Source organism: Phascolarctos cinereus, unplaced genomic scaffold (genome assembly GCF_003287225.1).
Source record: "Phascolarctos cinereus isolate Bilbo 61053 unplaced genomic scaffold, phaCin_HiC Scaffold_9;HRSCAF=440, whole genome shotgun sequence".
Taxonomy (NCBI): Eukaryota; Metazoa; Chordata; class Mammalia; order Diprotodontia; family Phascolarctidae; genus Phascolarctos; species Phascolarctos cinereus.
The window spans coordinates 207662631-207682295 of NW_027556402.1; the positions used below are offsets into that span (position 1 = coordinate 207662631).

At 38.3% G+C, this 19665-nt stretch overlaps 1 protein-coding gene across 1 annotated transcript in view; it reads left to right on the forward strand.

The window, feature by feature from the left end:
- SERGEF (secretion regulating guanine nucleotide exchange factor) overlaps positions 1-19665 on the forward strand; it is a 239972-nt gene that overhangs the window by 37785 nt on the left and 182522 nt on the right. Inside the window, 1 exon segment of the mRNA XM_021005400.2 lies at positions 10147-10310. Within this exon segment, the coding sequence (XP_020861059.1) occupies positions 10147-10310 (164 nt within the window).

Consider the following 19665-nt stretch of genomic DNA (forward strand, 5'->3'; position numbering starts at 1 on the left):
GTAGTCCAAAAGTCAGATTGAGTGAATAAATAATGTTCATACAAGGTTATTTATTCAGAGATAGTAATATTTATTCTGGAAAGTCTGTCATGTGGAAGTAGGATTAGCTTTGTTCTGTCTGGTCTCAGAAGGTAGAACTAGAAGAAATGAGTGGGAATTGCAGAGGCATATTTAGACTTTAGGATGGGGGGAAGGAGGAGGAGCTTTCATTAGAACTGTCAAAAAGTGGAATGGGATACCTCAGGAGGTCAGAGATTCTCCCTCCATGCAGGTCTTTAAGTTAGATTCTAACAAACCTCTCCCCTGTCTCAGAAATAGATGCCATTGCAGTGGATGTATTTAACCTGAGCAAGAAAATTCCCTTCCAGTCTTGTGGACCTTTATCATGGCTAAAGCTACCACCTATTCCTAAGGGAAGTTTTCTAGCTCCATAGTCTTTCCTCTCATATAATTTGCCATTGGAGTTCCCAAGTTTAGCCCACATTTCTAGACTGCTTGAGTCAAATCCCTCCGCCCCAAGTAAACAGTTGTCTTTTATATGGCACATTGCCCTTGGTCACGTGTCAAGACAGAATATCCCAACTAGGTCCTAGAATGGTGTTTTGGTTACCATCAGGGTGACTGGACCCTATATTGCCCACTGAAAAACTGTATGGCAATAACTCAGCCTACTCATCTACTCAGAACATATGCCCTCTCCCTTCCTTTTTCTTGGTAAGTTATGATTCTCATATTGAATTTTCCCCAGAACTCAACCTGTATATCATGATCCCCTTCGTATTTTTAGCTCCCTGAGGGACTCGGATCCTGCCCAGTCTGACCACCGGTGTCCCCAGATTCTAGCAGCCAAAGAGAAACCTTTAGGGATAGATAGGGATTGAAGTCTGACTATGCACCTTTAACCTAAAATTTGGTGGCTAGGGCTACAGACTTCATTCAGAGGTGAGCTCTATTGCCTGTTGAGTAATAGACTCCAATAAAATGTAAACAATTTCATTTTAATTTTTGTATCTGCAGTACCTAGTACAGAGCTGGGTATATAGTAGGTGCTGCATAAAAGCTTGTTGAACAAATAAATAAATAATAATCGATGAGACCTTTACCCCGTGCCTGAAGTTTGCAAAGTACTTTTCTCACAACTTCATGAGGTAGGTAGTGCCTTGCCTTATTACATCTTACTTCCCTTTACATGCTCTGTGAATTGGTCAGGCAGATTGGTCTTCTTGTTTTTTTTTCATATACAACATTCCATTTCTTGTTTCCTTGGCTTTGTACTGGCTAGCCCTCATGCTTGGAATGTACTCCCCTTTTTTCCTCCCTTCTTAGAATTCATAGTTTCTTTAAGACTCAACTTGAGTGACACTTTCTACGTGAAACCTATCCTGATATCTGTTTTTGTATGCCTATATATGTGTAAATGTTTTCTCTTCTGATAGATTGTAAGCTCCCTAAGGGCAGGGATTGTTTAACTTTTCTCTTTGTATCCCCGGTACCTACCACAGTGCCACATTGTAGACTCTTAATAAGCTCTTGCTTGATATCCATTTTACCGGTATAGAAACTAGAATTATTCTCTTTGCTATGGATAACTTTGATGTTCAATGAGTCTTTGTTCCAGAGGCTTATCTCGACCCCATACCTCCCAAAGCATTGCCCACTGAATGCAGGGATAAATCTGAGCATGTAGAGGCAATAAATAGGCAGTCTTTATCTTCCTATTTTAGCAGGAGTGCAGGCCTGCATATGTATAATGTTTATGCCCCAGAATCCCTAGAGGACAACTATCCATGATTCCATCATACTAAGAACTGGTCTTTGTGGTCCAGGGAAGTGTTCAAGGGGGAGTGATATTGTCAGTTCCCATAGCATTAGTGATACACCCAGGCAAGGAGAGGTCTTGGCACATACGTTGATGTGGTCATGGGCTTGAATATTTAAGCATGGTGGGAATGGAGATTATACACCAGCAGGTTGGCACCTTCAACGAGTCTGATTATATTGGACAAGCAGTCATTTCACTGACACTTTGGATAGGGCATCTCTTCATTTCCATCGCCAGCTTTTTCTCCCCACTTCCCATATGAGACCCTTGGATTTGGCATTCCTGAGAAACTGTAGTTCTTAACTGGTCTAAGGTATGTAGCTTCTCCCTATTCATCCCCAAAAGAGGCTATCCTTTCGGGACTCAGGATTGCCCAAGTTATTGGCACATGTTGGCTTGAGTATTCAGTCAGAGAGCAATGGAAAAGGTCATGGTGGGTGTGAGCAGGGTACAACACATTACAAACAGAGATTGACAAAGAAGTGGCATGATAAAGCGTATGGAATCACAGAATGAGAGATGGCTATAACCTCAGAGGTCATCTAGTTCAGCTCTTTCATGTTTACAAATGAGGAAACAGAAGTCCAGAGACATACAGCTAGTAAGTGCCGGACCTAGAATTTGAACCCAGTTCCGCTGACTCCAAATACAATAGACTTTCCACTGTACCGTATGCATTGAAGGTTACTTGCATTCAGATTTTGCTTGAGATATATTTGAATCTACAATTGGATTGATACACTTTATGCTGTCCCCTTTTTGTGTCTTTGATCATTCTCTTTTTACATTAACCTCCCTTTCTAGTAACACCTTCCATTGGTCTCTGCATAATGAAAGGCTCAACTCCAGTTCCTCACTTCAACATTTTACTTAAATTTAACAAACATGTGCTAGGTGCCTGTGTGCAAAGAATAGGACCCTGCACTGGGAGAGATGGGAAGTTTAGATGGGACCCAAACCCTAGTCTCTACTTCCCTGTTCTTGTGTAGCATCCAGTCTAGTGGAAGAGAGAAGAGGGTGAGTAAGGCACCAATACAGATGACTCTGATACACATTAATTCATTAAACCTTTCTTGACCACTCACGAGGGAGCTGAGCATCCTTCCTCCTCTGAGCCTCCCCCCACCCGGAGCATTGGGTGTCCTTCCTCTTGCTTGGCACTGAGCTCAGCAAGCCTTGCGGTGTTCTTTTTTCATAAGACTGTGTCCTCCTTCTCCATCTGTGGTTGTGCATAAGAATTCCAATTACATTTTACTCACTGACATTATTTATAGAACTTTTGCATTTCTCTCCATTCATCTTTCACCTTGAAACTGACACCATATTTTTTTAAAAAAATATTTTGTCTGAATTTAATGAACATCAAAAAGAAAAAAAAAGAACATTTATACATATGAAGTTGAACAGAAAAAGAGGCTATGCGAAAACACACATCTCCACAGCTTGCTTAAAAAAATAGAAATGCAACATGTAAATTTCCTTTTTATATACACTTTGTTTTAACATTCATTTTTAGAAATTTCGAGTTCCAGATTCTCTCCTTCCCTCCAGCCCTTCCCCCACCCATTGAGCAGACAAGCAATATGCTATCACTCATACGCAGCATCTGACTTTCAAAGCTGACCTGTGATACAATATTCATTTTCCTGTGTATATTGCTAATATATGGGATCATTGATTTGAAGCTAGAAGGGACCTTACTTAGAGGACTGTTAGTCCAACGTCCTCATTTTACAGATGGGGAAGCTGAGGCCCAGAGACTAAGCAATTTGGAGTCACACAGTAGGAAGTTTCAAGATTTGGACATAGGTCCTCCTGACTCAAATCTCTCACTCTAGCCCCCTACCTCCCTATAATAGCTGCCTCCCTATAATTTTTCTCTCCACGAAAAAAAAGATTCTCTTGTCAAATTTAGGCCATGAATTGATTTCAACTTGAAACATAGATGCTCTATGGGGCCTTAGGGAACTTCTCTATTGTGGATTCAGTTGTTGGAAATGGCCTGAAATTCATATTTGTGTATGTTTTTAAAACCTTCGTTTCAATATTCATCTTATCAGATATAGTTGAGGGAAGGCTTGGCATAGGCAGTTCTAAGCACAGGGCACTGTTTAATAAATGTCTGTCAAATGAAGAGACTATGTTTCCAGTTAATATATTACTTTTGTAAGAATTCATTTATTATTTATTTTTTTAAAAACAGTTTTCATTGGTTTTTCCTTTTGGTACAATGGATGCCACTCATCATTAAAGACCCTCATCCCTCCTCTATCCAACACCATCCCATGTGAATTTCCCACACAATACAGCCCAATAGATTGATAATAGCAGGTATCACTCTCTATTTTGGTAATTTTCTGATTGTTAGCAGAAAGGAAGGATGTGTACTTTCATTTTCATGATTTGGTACCAATTCTGTCTGTCTTCATTGACCTGAGTTCTGTTGCACTTCAGTCTTGTCTTTATTTACCCTTATTGCTTTCTTATCTCTGTATTAGTTTATATAGATCTTCCTGTCTTTTCTGAATTCTTCATATATGGTAAAATAATATTCCACTGCATTCATACATCACAACTGGTTCAGCTGTTCCTTTATCATTGGTCATATTTTGTTTCCAGGTTTTTGTTGTAATAAATAATGCTGCTATAAGTATTTTTGAATATATGAATATTTTCTTGCTGACATTAGCTTCCTTGGGGATATAATCACAGTAGTGAGATCTCTGAGTCAAGAGTATGGATGAGTTTAATAACTTTAATGCAAGATTTAAAATTATTTTTTGAGTAGTTGGGCCAGTTCACAGCTCTGATAGCAGTGGATTATCACGCTAGTCTTCCAAAGAGCCCTCTAGCACAGAATTTTTACTTTTTGACAATATTAAGAGATTATACATTAGTTTTGTTTGAATTTGTATTTCTCTGATTACTAATGATTTAAAAATCTTTCAAATGTTTGTTAATAATTTGCATTTTTTCTTTGGGAAACTTTATATCCTTTGATCATTTGTCTCTTGGAGAATGTGTATTAATTGCATAGATATGTGTCAGTTCTGTAAAGATTTGGATGTCAGACTTTTATAAGAGATATTTAATGCAAAGATTTCCCCCTAGTCTGTATCTTTTTTTCTAATTCTGGTTGCAATGATTTTATTTGTGTAAACCTTCAATTTTTTTTTAATGTAATTGAGATGATCTCTTTTGTCTTTTATATTCTTTTCTATCATGCATCTGGATATGTTTTCCCCCTTCCCCTTCTTCCCCTTCTCAAGATTGTGATTCTGGTATTTTCTTCTGGTATTTTATTATTCTATTTCTTTTGTTTAGCTAGTTTATCTATTTTGGCATTTATTGTGCTATGTGGTGTCAGATACTGTTCTAAACTCATTTTTTACCAAACTGCTTCATAGTTTTCCTAGCAGATCTTATTGAAGAAAGAATTCATTCCCTAATTGTCCTTGGGTTTATCAAATACTAGACTCTTTTATTTCCTTCCAGGTTTTATTTAAATTATTCCATTGATTTACTTCTTATTTTTTTTATCTAATAGATACAGTTTTGGCAATTAGCAATATAGAATATAATGTGAGCTCTCGCAACTTCAAACTTTCTGTCTTCGTACTTTTTTCATTTTCTTTTTTTCAATTACATGTACAAATTTTTTAGCACTCATTTTTAAAAATTTTGAATTCCAAATTCTCTCCTTCTTTCTCTCTCTTCTTTTCCTACCTCCTCATTGAGAAGGCAAGCACTTTACATGTGCAGTTATGTAAAACATATTTCCATATCAGTTGTGTTGTGAAAGAAAACACAAACAAAAAAAAATAAAGAAATAGAGAAAGTTTTAAAAAATATGCTTCAATCTGCATTCAGACTCCATCAGTTCTTTCTCTGGAGGAGGGTAGCATTTTTCATGCTTTTTTTCCATTTTCAAATAGCTGTTTTTTAGACCAAGATTATTGTATGATAGTCCTCAAATTCCCAAATCATGTTATTTGGGAATAGCTAGTGTTTGGTCCTGGACACAATATGGTCCATTACACGTGATACTTGGAAGATTGGCAGGCACACTGACAAACTGGATAACCAACTTTAGGATATGAGCAAATGGAAGATTTTCATTAACTGATTATAAAGTGACCCACACCTGATGACTTTGGGAAATTCTTCTAAAGCTACCTTAAAACAATCACCTTCAGAAATGCTGCTCTCCATCCTTCTCTCATAGCCTAGTCCCAGATGATCTTCCTTAGCTATATCTCCTGCTGTCAGATTCATCCATTCATGCCATATGTACACATCCATCTCTCCTAGAATTTCTTCTTCCCTCTTCTTGCCTGTTATCTTTCCAAACTCAGCTTGTATCTCAGTTCCTTCATGAAACCTGCTCAGCCCCTAGTGACCTTTTCCTTCTTTGATCTCCTAGAGGCCATGGAATGAATGATTGATAAACTTGAAATGCTTCACGTCACAGAACCTGAGTTCAGATTCCAGGCTTGTGACCCAGAACAAATCACTTAACTTCCCTGGGCGTCAGTTTCTTCATATGTAAAATAAAGGGGTTGGACTGGACAGTCTCTGAGACAATTTCTAGCTCTAAATCTATGTTCCTATGATCCATAGTGCTTAAAATCAATCAATAAACATTTATTAAGCACCCACTGTGTGCCAAGCACTCTGCTAAAAGTCTGAACCAGTCATCTGGCAGTTGGTTGTAGGTGGCCTTGTGACATCTTTTCTGTTGTTGTTTTGAAGTGGAGGCCGGATAATCACTTGGGGATTTTGTGGAGGAATTCCCTACTTAGGTATGGCTGCCCTTTGGAAAGGATCCCTTTTAGATTCGAGGTTCCAGGACTTGGAGGTACTTGAATCTAATTAATATGCTCCCTTTTCAAATTTTCTTCAAGCATCTTGGATCTCTCTCCCCCCTCCCCCAACTCCCTATGAAACTCTATCTTGTACTTTAATTATCTGTGATCATATGACATTACTGACCTGTGCCACCTCACCCCACCCCCCGATATAAAGTCTTTTAGGGCAGAGACTGTGTCTTTTTAATTTTAGAGGATTCAGACCTGGGATTTCTTTGGTGTAGGTAGCTTCCTCTTCTAGAGCAGATCAGCAATTCTTCTGTCCTTTACAGAATTAGAAAGTTGTTAAGATACTAATGAAAAAATGACTTGCTCAAGGTTATGTAATCAGTATATGTCAGAAGCAGGATTTGAAATCAGATCTTCCTAACTGTGAAGCTGACCATCCACCGTATGCTGTTACTTCTCAACTGCCATTGAAGAAAACAAAACAAAAAACCCACCCCCCCAAAATTTCATACTCCCCTCCCATGCCTAGCACGGTGCTTTTCATGTAGTACATACTTAATAAATGTTTGTGAATTAATCATTAAATTATCCAATCTGTAACATGGGGGAGGTTGGACTGGCTGGGCTCCAAAGATCTTTCTCACTCTGATATTCTATGGCCATGTATGGCTAGTGCCTTCCCTCTGAGACCCCCTCCCGTTTACACTCTCTCTGTCTTGTCTGTACGGATTGTTTCCAGATTGTCTCCTCCATTAGAATGTAAGCTTCTCCAAGGGAGGGACTTTTGTGCTTTCCATTGTATCCCCCAGCTCTTAGCACAGTGCTTGCGTACATAGTAAGCCCTTAATAAATGCTTGTTGTCTAACTGTTGACTGGTTGGACCTTTTCACCTGCCTCCTCAAGACTGAGTTCCCCTAGAGCTAAGTCTCGTATGTTTTGGTATCCCCTTCCTGTGCCCAAGCCAGGGCCTTGCACATTGTAGGCTACGGATGAACAAGTAAGTGAAGTCATAACAAGCAAACCCCCACTGGAGACTGCCTTCGGCCATTTCACCATCATTTCAGTTGGTTCAGCAGATGCCTTCCTCGAAGAAGCTACAAACCATATGTTAGATGTGGGGCCAGATGAAGCTTTGATACCAAACACCAAGAATGTAGGAGATCTTCTGAGAATTTAATATGCATTGCTTTATGTTTTGTCTCTTACGCAAAGGTTTTCTTTGTTCAAACAAATATGTATAAAGAATTTTTGCAGGGCACATGGTCATGCATATTGATTGCAGCAAATCTGTTAATAATCTGTGTCTCGTTGGGGTTTGAGTTTCTGTTGGAAAAACAAATGTGGAGCTGAATGCGTTCAGGGAGCCTCCATGTTGCTCACTGTTGGGGGAAAGAGGGTTCTTTCCATCTCTATTAAGACTCATTTGCTGCCATACTCGGGGATGTTGGAATAGATAGCTGTCTGTGTAGGCAGGAAGGCAGGAAGGAGAAGGGAGGAAAGAGAAAGGAGGGAAAAAGGAGAGGGAAGGAAAAAAGAAAGAAAGAAGGAAGAAAAGAGAACAAAGGAAAAGAAAGGAAGAAGGAAGGAAGGAAACAAATAGGCATGAATTAAGTGCCTATTATATGCCATTTGTGGTTGATTTCAGTGATATCTGACTCTCCATGACCCCATTTGGGGTTTTCTTGGCAAAGATAATGGAATGGTTTCCCATTTCCTTCTCTAGTTCTCGTTTTATAGATGGGGAAACTGAGGCAGCCAGGGTTAAGTGACTTGCTGAGGGACACACAGCTAGTGTCTGAGTTCAGATCAGGTTTTTTTTTTAAATCATATTTTATTTCATTTTTCCCCCTTAATTACATATAAAAACAATTTTTAACATTCTTTTTTTTTTTTTTTCCAAATTTTGAGTTCCAAATTCTCTCCTTCGCTTCTTTCCCCCCTCCCTGAGATGGTAAGCAATCTGATATAGATTATACATGTGCAATCATGTAAAACATATTTTCACATTAGTCATTTTGTGGAAGAAAACTCAAAGAAATAAAGTAAGAAAAAGAAAGAAAGAAATAAGAAAGAGAAAAACAGTATGTTTCAATCTACATTTGGACTCTGTCATGAACTCTGGTCTTCTTGATGTCAGATCCCAGTGTGCTGTCTATGGCACAATCCAGCTGCAATGCAGCGTTACGTGGCATGGTGTGGTGCGGTGTGAAGGCCCATGTAAAGCGCTCCTGCCTAAGGATACCACCACTCTTCCATCTTTGCCTGCTGCCAGCTCAGTTAAATCACCTCCTTTAGTTAAGGCCTGTCTTGCAGGCCCCTAATATATTGCAAGTATGTTGCTTGGGAGGTGGAAACTCAGTAGCCCTTGTCCAGCATTAATTAATGGCAAACATAGAGTGAGGCCCTGAGGGATAGGCCTGTTTTGATGGAGAAAGGGTCAGGATCATAGGAAGCTGCTGGATAGCAGCCCACGGGAGGCTGGGAATGGGAGACACGCAGGTGTGAGTCATCTGAGAAGGGTGATGGGGTGGTGGTGGCAGGAAGAAGATGCCTGAAATGACCTCTGCCTGAGGCTGGCTTGTTTCATGTTTATTTAAGTGGAACAGGGGAAAGAATACTATATTTGGAGAGAGAAAATATTGATTCATATCCTGCCCCTGTCAATTAGTGCCTAGAAGTGTGTCATTTCAATTTCCTAGTCCTCAGTTTCCTTATCTGCAAAATGAGGGGTTGGGCTTGACCTCTAAGGTACCTTCTAGCTCTAAACCTCTGACCTGTATTAATTAGGTACTCAGTCTTAGCTTCAGTGACTTTACATGCATCGTCCCATTTGATCCTCCCAACTGCCTCCCTGGGCCTCAGTTTCCTTGCTTGTATAATGAGAAGTTGGTCTTGCTTAGCTGTAAGGTCTGGCTCCAAATCTGTGATCGCATGAATCCTGAGTGGCATGAATCAGGTACGTGCTCAATGAACCTCACTCTTCTCATCTGTAGAACAGGGACCCTATCGCTTCCGCTAATAATGATGGCTAGCTTTTATGTGGTGCTTTAGGGTTTACAAAAATGTGTTCTTAATTGATCCTCCCAACAACCCTGTCAGAAAAGGACTTTTATTGTCCCCATTTTGTTACTGTTCAGTCATTTTTCAGTTGTGTCTGACTCTCTATGACCCCATCTGGGGTTTTCTTGACAAAGACCCTGGAGTAGTTTGCCATTTCCTTCTCCAGCTCATTTTGCAGGTGAGAAAACTGGGGCAAACAGGGTTAAGCAACTTGCCCAGGGTCACACAGCTAATAGGGAGGATTTGAATTCAAGTCTTCCTGACACCCAAGTCCTGCATCCTATCCACCATGCCACCTAGCTGCACTATTTACTAAGTGGTTATGAAGAAAGTGCTTAAGCTTCTAGGAGCATTAAAAATGGGAGCCATTATAAGTTATTGTCAATATGTGCTGTTGGGACCATGGAATTGTCTGTCTTTAGTTTTAATTAAAATATTTGCATTTAGAAACTGGCAAGGTGTTTACGTGGGGCCGTGCTGACTATGGTCAACTCGGGAGGAAAGTGGACGGCCATGAGAGATGTAAAGGAGAGTGTGAATTACCCCTGCCCTGCACAAGAGCACGGACCACCATGCCTTCTCCCCTTCCTTGCTTAGAAGGAGTGACTGAGGTGAGGAAGACATTTTTTCTAAATTAATTTTCATTTAATAAATTTCTTCAGACTTGAGAGGAGGGTCTTGGCCACCTAGGCATGTGGTGACAAGGCTGGGCCTATATAGGTCATGCTGTAGGGAGCTGATAACAATGATGAGAATGCTGCACTCAGTCAATGTATGGAGGGTTGGGTCTTGGCTGTTTTTCCTTGGGTTTGTCCCTTCACTTTTCTGTATGTCCAGTTTTGTCTTCTATAAAATAGTATGAGGGAGTTGGCCTAGATGGTCTCTGAGCTCTCTCCCAGGTCTGAAGGTCTTTGATTCCAGGGCTTTCCTTTGAATTCTCCTTGGCAGCCTTGTCTTCTAATCTTTCACATTCCCCTGTGGGAAGGGGACTGCCTTGTTCCACGGCTTCCTCTATGATTACCTTCATTTTTCTATTTCTGGTTGGTCTGTTGCTTTCCCCTTGGATTGAGTTCTGTTAGTAAGCTTTGTTTTACTCCTGTGTTAACAAAACAACACACACATGCGCGCGCACGCGCACACACACACACACACACACACACACACACACACACACACACACACATATGATGTGTCCTAGCAGTGATAGGGCAGCCCGCACTTCTGAACTCAAGGTGGCTTTAATGGAGTGACTCAATCTGTGTTCCAAGCCTGTTGAAAAAATTAATAAGCCAGCAATCTTTCTGCAATTACCATCAGACTAATTACAATTCTTTTCCTACTTAGGAGGTTTTCTCACCCAGGAGGCCTGACCTGGCTCATCTCTGGCTTATGTAGGACACGTATCTTTCTGCCTCACCAACTGTACCAGCCCAGGCCTTACAATCCCTCTTCCTCCTCCTGTCTGTACTTTTCCCTTTTCTCCTCCTCTTCTCAGTCCTTCTCCTCCCATATAATATTAAGAACAGAGTAGGCCAAGGGTTCTTCTGAGCCTCTTTGTGTCAGAGTCTGGTGAACCCCATGGACTTCTCAGAATAATGCTTTCAAATGTATTAAATAAAATGCATAAGATTGCAAAAGAAATCTATATTGAAATACAGTTATCAAAATACTAAAAAAAAAACCTCATGATCTTAGACTAAGTACCACTGGAGGAGGGAGATCTTTTCCTAAGATAAAAAAAATTCTTATTTTGCTGCTGTTTGTCCTTTGTTCTCGAAGAGAGCCATGACATCAGGGAGGTGATGCCATGACATGCAAGTGAATTGGGTTGAAGTGAGGGAGGGCTGTGCAAAGTCACAGCCTCACTTTCTCTTCCAGAGCCACCTGGGTCTAGTGGCGAGATATGGATCAGGACAACTGGAGATGGACAGGATGCAATAGGGGACCTTGGCCTTTTCAAGCTAAGGTCTTTAACAGGTCTCAGTTTGACTAACGCAGCGCTCATTCAGTGATTAAGGCTTAATAAATGAGCCAAAGAATGGTCTCTTTTTAAAAAAAATAAATCCAGGTGGGGACAACTCTGGATTTCCGGCCAAAACAGAAACAATTGTTATTTGCATTTATTCTGAGCCAATCAGAGCTGGAATAGTGACCAAGTAGGGTTTTGTCTGGGGCTGAGCACTTAGTATATTGCCTGGAACACAGTAGATGGCTAATAAATGCTTGTTGGCTGATTGATGCTTCCCACATTTGTAGTTAACTAATTGTTGATATAAAGAGAGGATGTGTCATTTAATTTGGATAGGATGGTGCTGAGACGGTTTTCTTTGACTTAAATTTGTTGCCTTATCCATGTTCTTTCTGTTTAGATTATTATGGTCATCATGAATATTGTTCTTTTAGTTCTACTTTCTTTACTCTGCATAATTTTATAAAAGTCCTCTGTGTTTTTCTCAATTCTTCACGCTTGCCTTTCTTTATAACGTAGTGATTGTTCATTCCATATACATACTACCGTTTTTTTCAATCCTTTCACAATTGTTGGGTACATATTTTGTTTCCAGATTTTTGTTGTTACAAAATATACTTCTATGGATATTTTTGTAGATACAAGGCCTTTTCTTACGGTCAGCAATTTGGAGTATAGTCACAGTAATGGGTCAAAGAATGTGAAAAAAAAAAGAATGGGAATTTTCTTGTGTAATTCCAAGGTTTCCCACCACCCCTCTCCAGTGGAACCAATTTACAGCCCCACAATTAGTGAATTAGTGTACCTGCCTTTGCACAGTCTCTCTAACAATGAGTTTTATCATCTTTGCTAATTTGATGTGTATGAAATGATAACAATGATGACAATAACCACAGCAGCAACCCAATATTTACATGGTGTCCTAGAGATTACGAAGCACTTTACATACATTGATTCAATCATGAGATTGCTTCCCATTTTTCCTAGCAGGGCTTATCAAATGGAGTTCTTTCTCCAATAGTTTATGGTCTTGGATTTATCCAATGATATCTGTGCATTTTTTCCCCTATCTTTTATCTATTTTATTCTATTTAAGTATTTTTCAGTTTTTTATCCAGTACTATATATATATGTATATGTATGTGTATATATATATATATATATATATGTATGTGTGTGTGTATATATATATATATATATATATATATATATTTTTTTTTTTTACACTAGAGGAGTATATGGCAAACCACTCTTGTATCTTTGCCAAGAAAACCCCATGGACAGTATTGGCATGCTATGGTCCATGGGGTCACAAAGAGTTGGAAATGACTGAATGACTGAACAACAATATATAATTTTTGTAATTATTGCTCTAAAATGTAGTTTGAGATCCTCTAACAGTAAGCCCTTTTCCTTCTTACTTTTTTTTTTTTACTGTATCTCCTGAAAGGTCCCCACATGAATTTTGTTATTATTTTTCTTTAATTCTATAAAAGTAGAATAATTTGCTAGGTATAGTAAGACATCTGTGGGATGGTGTAGGTAGTCTTAGCATTTTTACTGTACTGGTTTGGCCTGGCCATGAACATTAGATTTTTTTCCAGTTATTTAACTTTTTAGTTCTGTAAACATCATTGCATGAACATAAAACCTGTGTGTGTGTATGTGTGTGTGTGTTTTGTGTGTGTTCTGGTATATTTTCAAGAATAATACATCCTGTTATTATCTTAAGGGGAATTTCCTTTCCTAGCTCTTCTTACTGGATTTTGTTAGTAATATGCAGAAAGTCTAAAATTTTTGTGTATTTATTTTCTATCATGCTACTTAGCTTATCTATTTTGTTCATTCTATAGGGTTCCATAAGTAAATTGTGATATTATCTTGTCTTTTTTTATCTATGCTAATTCCCTTAATTTCCTTTTCTTGTATTATTACTGTAGCTAGCATTTCTAGCACTATGTCAAATAGTCTTAATGGGAAGGCTTCCAGTGTTTCTCCATTACAAATAATGTTTGTCTTTGGTTTTAGATAGATGCTTTTGATGATATTAAGAAACAGTCTCTTTATTCCTATGATTTTCAACATTTTACTAGAAGTAAATGCTATATTTTGTTGAAGATTTTTCTATGTTTATTGATATAATCATGAAATTTTTATTATTTTTTGTTATTAACATGGTTGGTTATTTATGTAAATTGTTTTCCTAATGTTGAACTGGCCTGGGAATAAATCCAACATGGTTATAGTGAATAATTTCTCAAGATACTTCTGTAGAATCTTTGCTAATATTTAATTTTTTGCATCAGTGTTCTTTAGTTATGTTTTGCCATTGCTAAAAGTAAGTCGAGTGGTCATGTAGTGTGAATAAGGAATAACCAATGGAATTTGCACGTGTATCCTTATTGTGGCAAGAGATCTAGAGGTAGGTTACCTTCACATTCAATTGATCCTCTAGAGAAGATTTATAGGAGAAAATGGGCAAGACAATAGTTTACACAGAATGAGAAGGCATGGCTGGACTGAAATCTATACTATTAGAGGGACTAACTACATTGATGAGATAGTAGATCATTTAAAGTTTCAAAATATTAATTAGTGTTATTGGTTTATAGTTTTCTTTCTTTGCTTTTTTTTTCTTCTTATTTCTCTCTGTTTTGTATGCCAGGACCATATTGATCTCAATAACGGAGTTTGGTGAAGTGCTTTTTCTCCATTTTTGTGAATTTTTATGTAGTATCAGGATTATTTGCTCTTTGAACATTGATAGAATTCTCTTATAAATCCATCTGGACCAGGAGTTTATTTTTCTTTTGAGAGTTCATTTATGGCCTGCTCAGTATCTCTTTATAAGATTCTTTTTCTAAGGTTAGATTTTCCATTTTCTGTTTTGTTAATTTGAGAATTTTATATTTTAGTAAATTTTCATGTCATTTGTTTTTAGATTTGTTAGTATGTAATTGAGTCCAGTAATTCTTGTAATTTTCTTTATTTCTTTTTCATTCATTGTGAATTCTTTCATTTTTATCTTTGAAATTCAGTTTTTTCTCTGAAGAAATCAAGTTAGGTAATGATTTGCTATCTTTATTGATCTTCACAAAACAGTTCTATTTTATTTTTGCTAATTTTTATTTTCAACTTTGTTTTTCTTTGGTTTTAAACCATTTCTGACTTTGTACTTGTTTTGGGACTATTAATTTGCTAAATTATCAGTTTTTTTTTAAAGTACATGACTAACTAATTAGTATTTTCTTCTTCTTAATATAAATATTCAGAAGTTCAAAGGTAATTTTTTTTCTTTAAGGATTACCTTAGCTACATGCTATCAGTTTTGGTATATTGTCTTATTATTATGATTCTCTTTGATGCAATTATTATGATTTTATTTGAGCTACTCAATATTTAGCATAATATTATTTAGTCTCCATTGAAGTGTATTTGTTTTGTCTGTATTTCTCTTACTCAATATAATTTTTATTTGATTTATCTGTATTGATTATGATAGTGCAGTTTTTATTGCATTATTACCTATAAAGGCTTCAGTTAATATTTCTGCCTTTTTGCATTTGTTTATGAGTTCTTTATACCCTATCATGTAATTTTTATAAAGATGTCATGTGAAAAATGAGAATGCCCCTTGAGATTCCCCTTCAGTAATTCTCAAAGGTCTATCATATCTATTTTTTTCCAACATTCTATTGAGATGCATAATTTCCTTATTGTTAGATTTGATTAGGTCTGAAAGAGACATATTAAAGTCATCTATAATTATTGTCTTGTTTTGTTCTTGTTCAAGGTCAGTTAGCCTTTACTTTAAGTTAGATGCTATATTATTTAATACACATAAATTTAATATTGATATTGTTTCATTATCCATGGCACCTTTATGCAAATATGGTTTTCCTGTTTGTATGTCTTGAAGGTATCTTTTCCTATGTCCAAAACTACTACTTTTTTGGATTCCACTGACACATAATAAATTTAACTCACCCCTGATTTTAACTCTGAATGAATATCTGTCTTCTATAAGGTTCTAATGTATGCCTTATAATATTATAGACGTGACCCTAGGTTCTCAAAGGTTTTTTCTTTACCTTTCTACCCTGTTCACACTGTCCCATTCTCTGTTCTCCTTCACTCCCAAACTTCTTGACAAAGTTATCTACACTAAATATTTTCATTTTACTTAATATCTTTACAGTCTCTAATTCTCTGCTCAAACCCTTGCAGTCGAGCTTCCATCTCTGCTATTCTACTGAAACTGCTTTCTCAAAGGTCACCAATGACTTCCTAATCAAAAGACCCAATGGCCTTTTATTTAGTACTCATCCTTCATGATTTCCTTTATAGCTTTTGACCTTGTTGAACAGGCCTCCCTTCTGGATGTCCTCTCCATTTCCCTCATGGTGGTGGTTTTCCTTTTCCCTCTCTAATCACTCTTTTGTCTCCTTCAGTGGTTCCTTACCTTCTTGCTGACCTTTTAACGGGATATTCCTTATTGCCTAATTTTATTCTCCTCTTCTCCCTCTACACACTTATTGGTAATCCCTTTCACTTCTATTTTTATGTGGGAAGTTTCAAAACTGATGCTGTCTCCATTTTTGGTTGCTCTTCTGAGCTGCAGACCTACATCTCTAAATGCCTACCAGATACTTCTACCTGGTTTTTCTACCAGTACCTTGAATTCTCATTCAGCATGGTCGATACCAAACCCATTATCTTTCTTCCAAAGGATTTGATCCTCCCCCAGGACTTTTTCTGTCTATTATACATACTACCATTTACCCTGGCTCCCATCTTTGTCAACCTGGGGTTATCTTTGACTACTCTAACTTCTCACATCCAGTTAATTGTCGGCTCTTGTTGATTTAATCTCTGTAACATTTCTTATTGCCATTTTCTTCTCACCTTCTCATCACCACCTTGACTTGACTGCATTTGCTTAACTGCAAGGGTTTGAGCAGAGAATTGGAGAGTATAAAGATATTAAGTAAGATAAAAATATTTTGTGTAGATATTTTTGTACAGACCCTTCATTGCTAATCTGCCTAGACTAGTGCAGTTATCTCCAAATAGTTATTTCTGCCTTCAGTCTCTCAAATTCATACTTAGGATCATAGAGCTAGAAGGGACCTTGGAGGCCACTGAGTGTAATCTCTATATTTTACAGAGAAGGAGACTGAGGCCCAGAAAGATTAAATGATTTGCCCAAGGTTACACAACTAGAAAGTATTTGAGGCAAGGCTTGAATCCAGCCTTTTATTCAATATCTTACATTGCCTCTCTCCGTCTGTTTGCAGAATAATCTTTTTTGTGTGTGGATCTGGTCCTGTCTCTCCTGTGTTCAAAAGCCTTCAGTGGTTCTCCAGTGTCCACTGAGTGTATCCAAGGCCCTCCACAGCCTGTTGCCATCCTACATTTCCAGCTTTATTTCATATTATTCTTCTCTATATACTCTATGCTACAGACAAATGGAGTAGGCTTGGCCCCTCAAACATTTTTTTGTCTCTGTACCTTTCTTCATAATGTTTCCCATGCCTGTTGACTTCTTGCCTAATCTTTAAAGACCAAATCAAAAGTCACATCTTTCAGGAAGACTTCCATGGGTTCCCTACAGTTAAAACAACCTCCCTCCTTATATTAGGAGGCAGCCCCTGTCCTCAAGGTGCCTACATTCTACTGGTAGTTATAACATGTAAACAGATAATTAAATATAATATAATTCAAGGAGGAAGGGGGGAGGAAAAGTTAATACTGGGAAGAATAGGAAAGACCTAGCTTCTTAAAGACTCAATCAGTATGCAGTGGCTAGGATGTGTACAGAGAAAGGAAATTTCACTATTCAGAATCACTGGGTAACACTAGCAGAGGGACGCATCAGGCCCCTACGTGTTTCATGATGTTATTTCTGAAAGAAAACTAGCACTTGGATATTGTGTAAAGAAACCATTAATGAGCTTGGCAGTTTCCAGGGCTGTTGTCTCTTAGAGTGCTCGGAAAGACTGTGGTTTACTGAATGACCTTGCTATATTTAACACATTGCTCATTTTAAGTTTGTCTTAAGACCGTGGGATTTCAGTGCCCCAAATAACAAGGAAATCTGCCACCAGCAATCAGCTGAGTCCAGGGGGATTCAGGATTTCATACAACCAAAGTTTCCCTTAAACTCTATGGTAAGTAGTCAGTACCTTTAGAAGAGTTCATGGTAACAAGTGAGTTTGTCAGAGACCAGACCCCCCCACCAAAAAAAAAAAAAGGCAGAACCATTGGTTGATGGCAATCAGCATTTTTGAAAAATTCACCATTGCTGAGTGGTGACTTTCACTCAGAGGTCATTGGAAAGTAAGTTGATTTAAAGTCCTAGGGAGCTGTTTAGAGAATTCAGCAGGATTTTCTTGAATAGCCTAGGACATCTGTGCTGTAACCACTACAAGAGAGGGAGAAAAACAGCCTAAAAATAAACACAAAGCATCCAGTGGGTCTAGAATCAGAGAATTTCAAACGAGAAGAGATCTCATCCAACCTGTACAGGAACCAGGCCTTCTTCTATTCCATGCCCCACCTCCAAGTGGTCTTTTAACCTCTGCTTAAAGACATCCAGTGATAGAGAGCCCGTTACCTCCTGTGGTAGCCTATTCCACTTTAGGATAGCTCTAATTGCTGCAAAATTTCCCCTTATTTTTAGCAGAAAATTTCTTCTCTGTCACTTCTTCCTGTTCCTATTTTTGCTGCCTGGGGCCAGACATAGCATGTCTAATTCCTTTTCCTATGATAACCCTGTAAATGCTTCAATATAGTCATCATGTCTGACCCTTGCCCCCTCCAAACCGCATCTCTTCTACAGGCTGGACACCATCCATGGCCACCTTTCTTCAGCCGCTCTCGAGGACATGCCAGTAGAATATCAATATTTCCAGAAAAGGTTCAACAAGGAAGGGAAAGACTGGGTTCTGCTGTATAAAGCATATGGCTGAGTTGATCATGAAAGCATAGATTTAGAGCTGGAAAGGACCTCAGAGGTCATCAAACCCTTCCTTTCCACGTACACATAAGGAAATCAAGACCTAAAGAGTTGACTTGCTCAAGGTCACACAGATGATAAGTAGCACAACCTGGGATCAAACTTGGGTCCTAAAATGCCAAATTCATTGCCCTTGCCATTATACCATAATGCTGGGACTTCCTGTTCTCTTTGCCCCATTACAAAATTTCTTCTCAAGAGCAACGATTATTAAAAGATCATTTGTGGGAGAATTTATAGAAGGGATTTATCCAGACTCTTTAGTTGTCTTCTGGGCTCTCCCACTTCTTTTTGTCCAAGGACAAGATAATTGTAGCCATTGATTACCAGGATTTTTGGGAGTAATTCTAACTTTCACTCTCACTGTCATTGTGCCTTGAAGACTTATAGTCAAGTTAGAGACAAGACTTTAGAGACAAGAGATGACACCTTTTTTGGCCCATGAATTTGTGGTCTCAAGGAAGGGGAACTGTCAGAGCCATAACTAGGGTTGAGCAATAGGTCTTCTCCCTATGGCACCAAAATTTACAGTGGGTTCTAATAGCACTTTCAGGGTTTTTTGTTTTGTCTTTTTTAGTAGCACAGAACAACTGAACTTAGAAACAAATTAAGAAGAATAAGTCATTAAAGTAGGAAGCATTTAGATGGTTGGCTTCTTCTCCCTGGTCATACCTCAGATGGGTTTCTCCTCAGTCTAGCCTGACAGTGTCCCTATTTTTTCCTCTTCTTCAGCATCTCCAGCTGTGATCTATGTCCTAGGGTCTTTACTGTCACACTCTCTCTCTCTTAAGGGAATTGAGGGATCATGTTTTATGCTGCTCATGCCAGATGCAAATGTTTCCAGTTCTTTTTTTTTATTTTATTTTTTGGTTAGGCAAGTGTTATGTGTTTGAGGCCGGATTTGAACTCAGGTCCTCTTGAATCCAGGGCTGGTGCTCTATCCACTGTGCCCCCTAGCTGCCCCCTAAATATTTCTAGT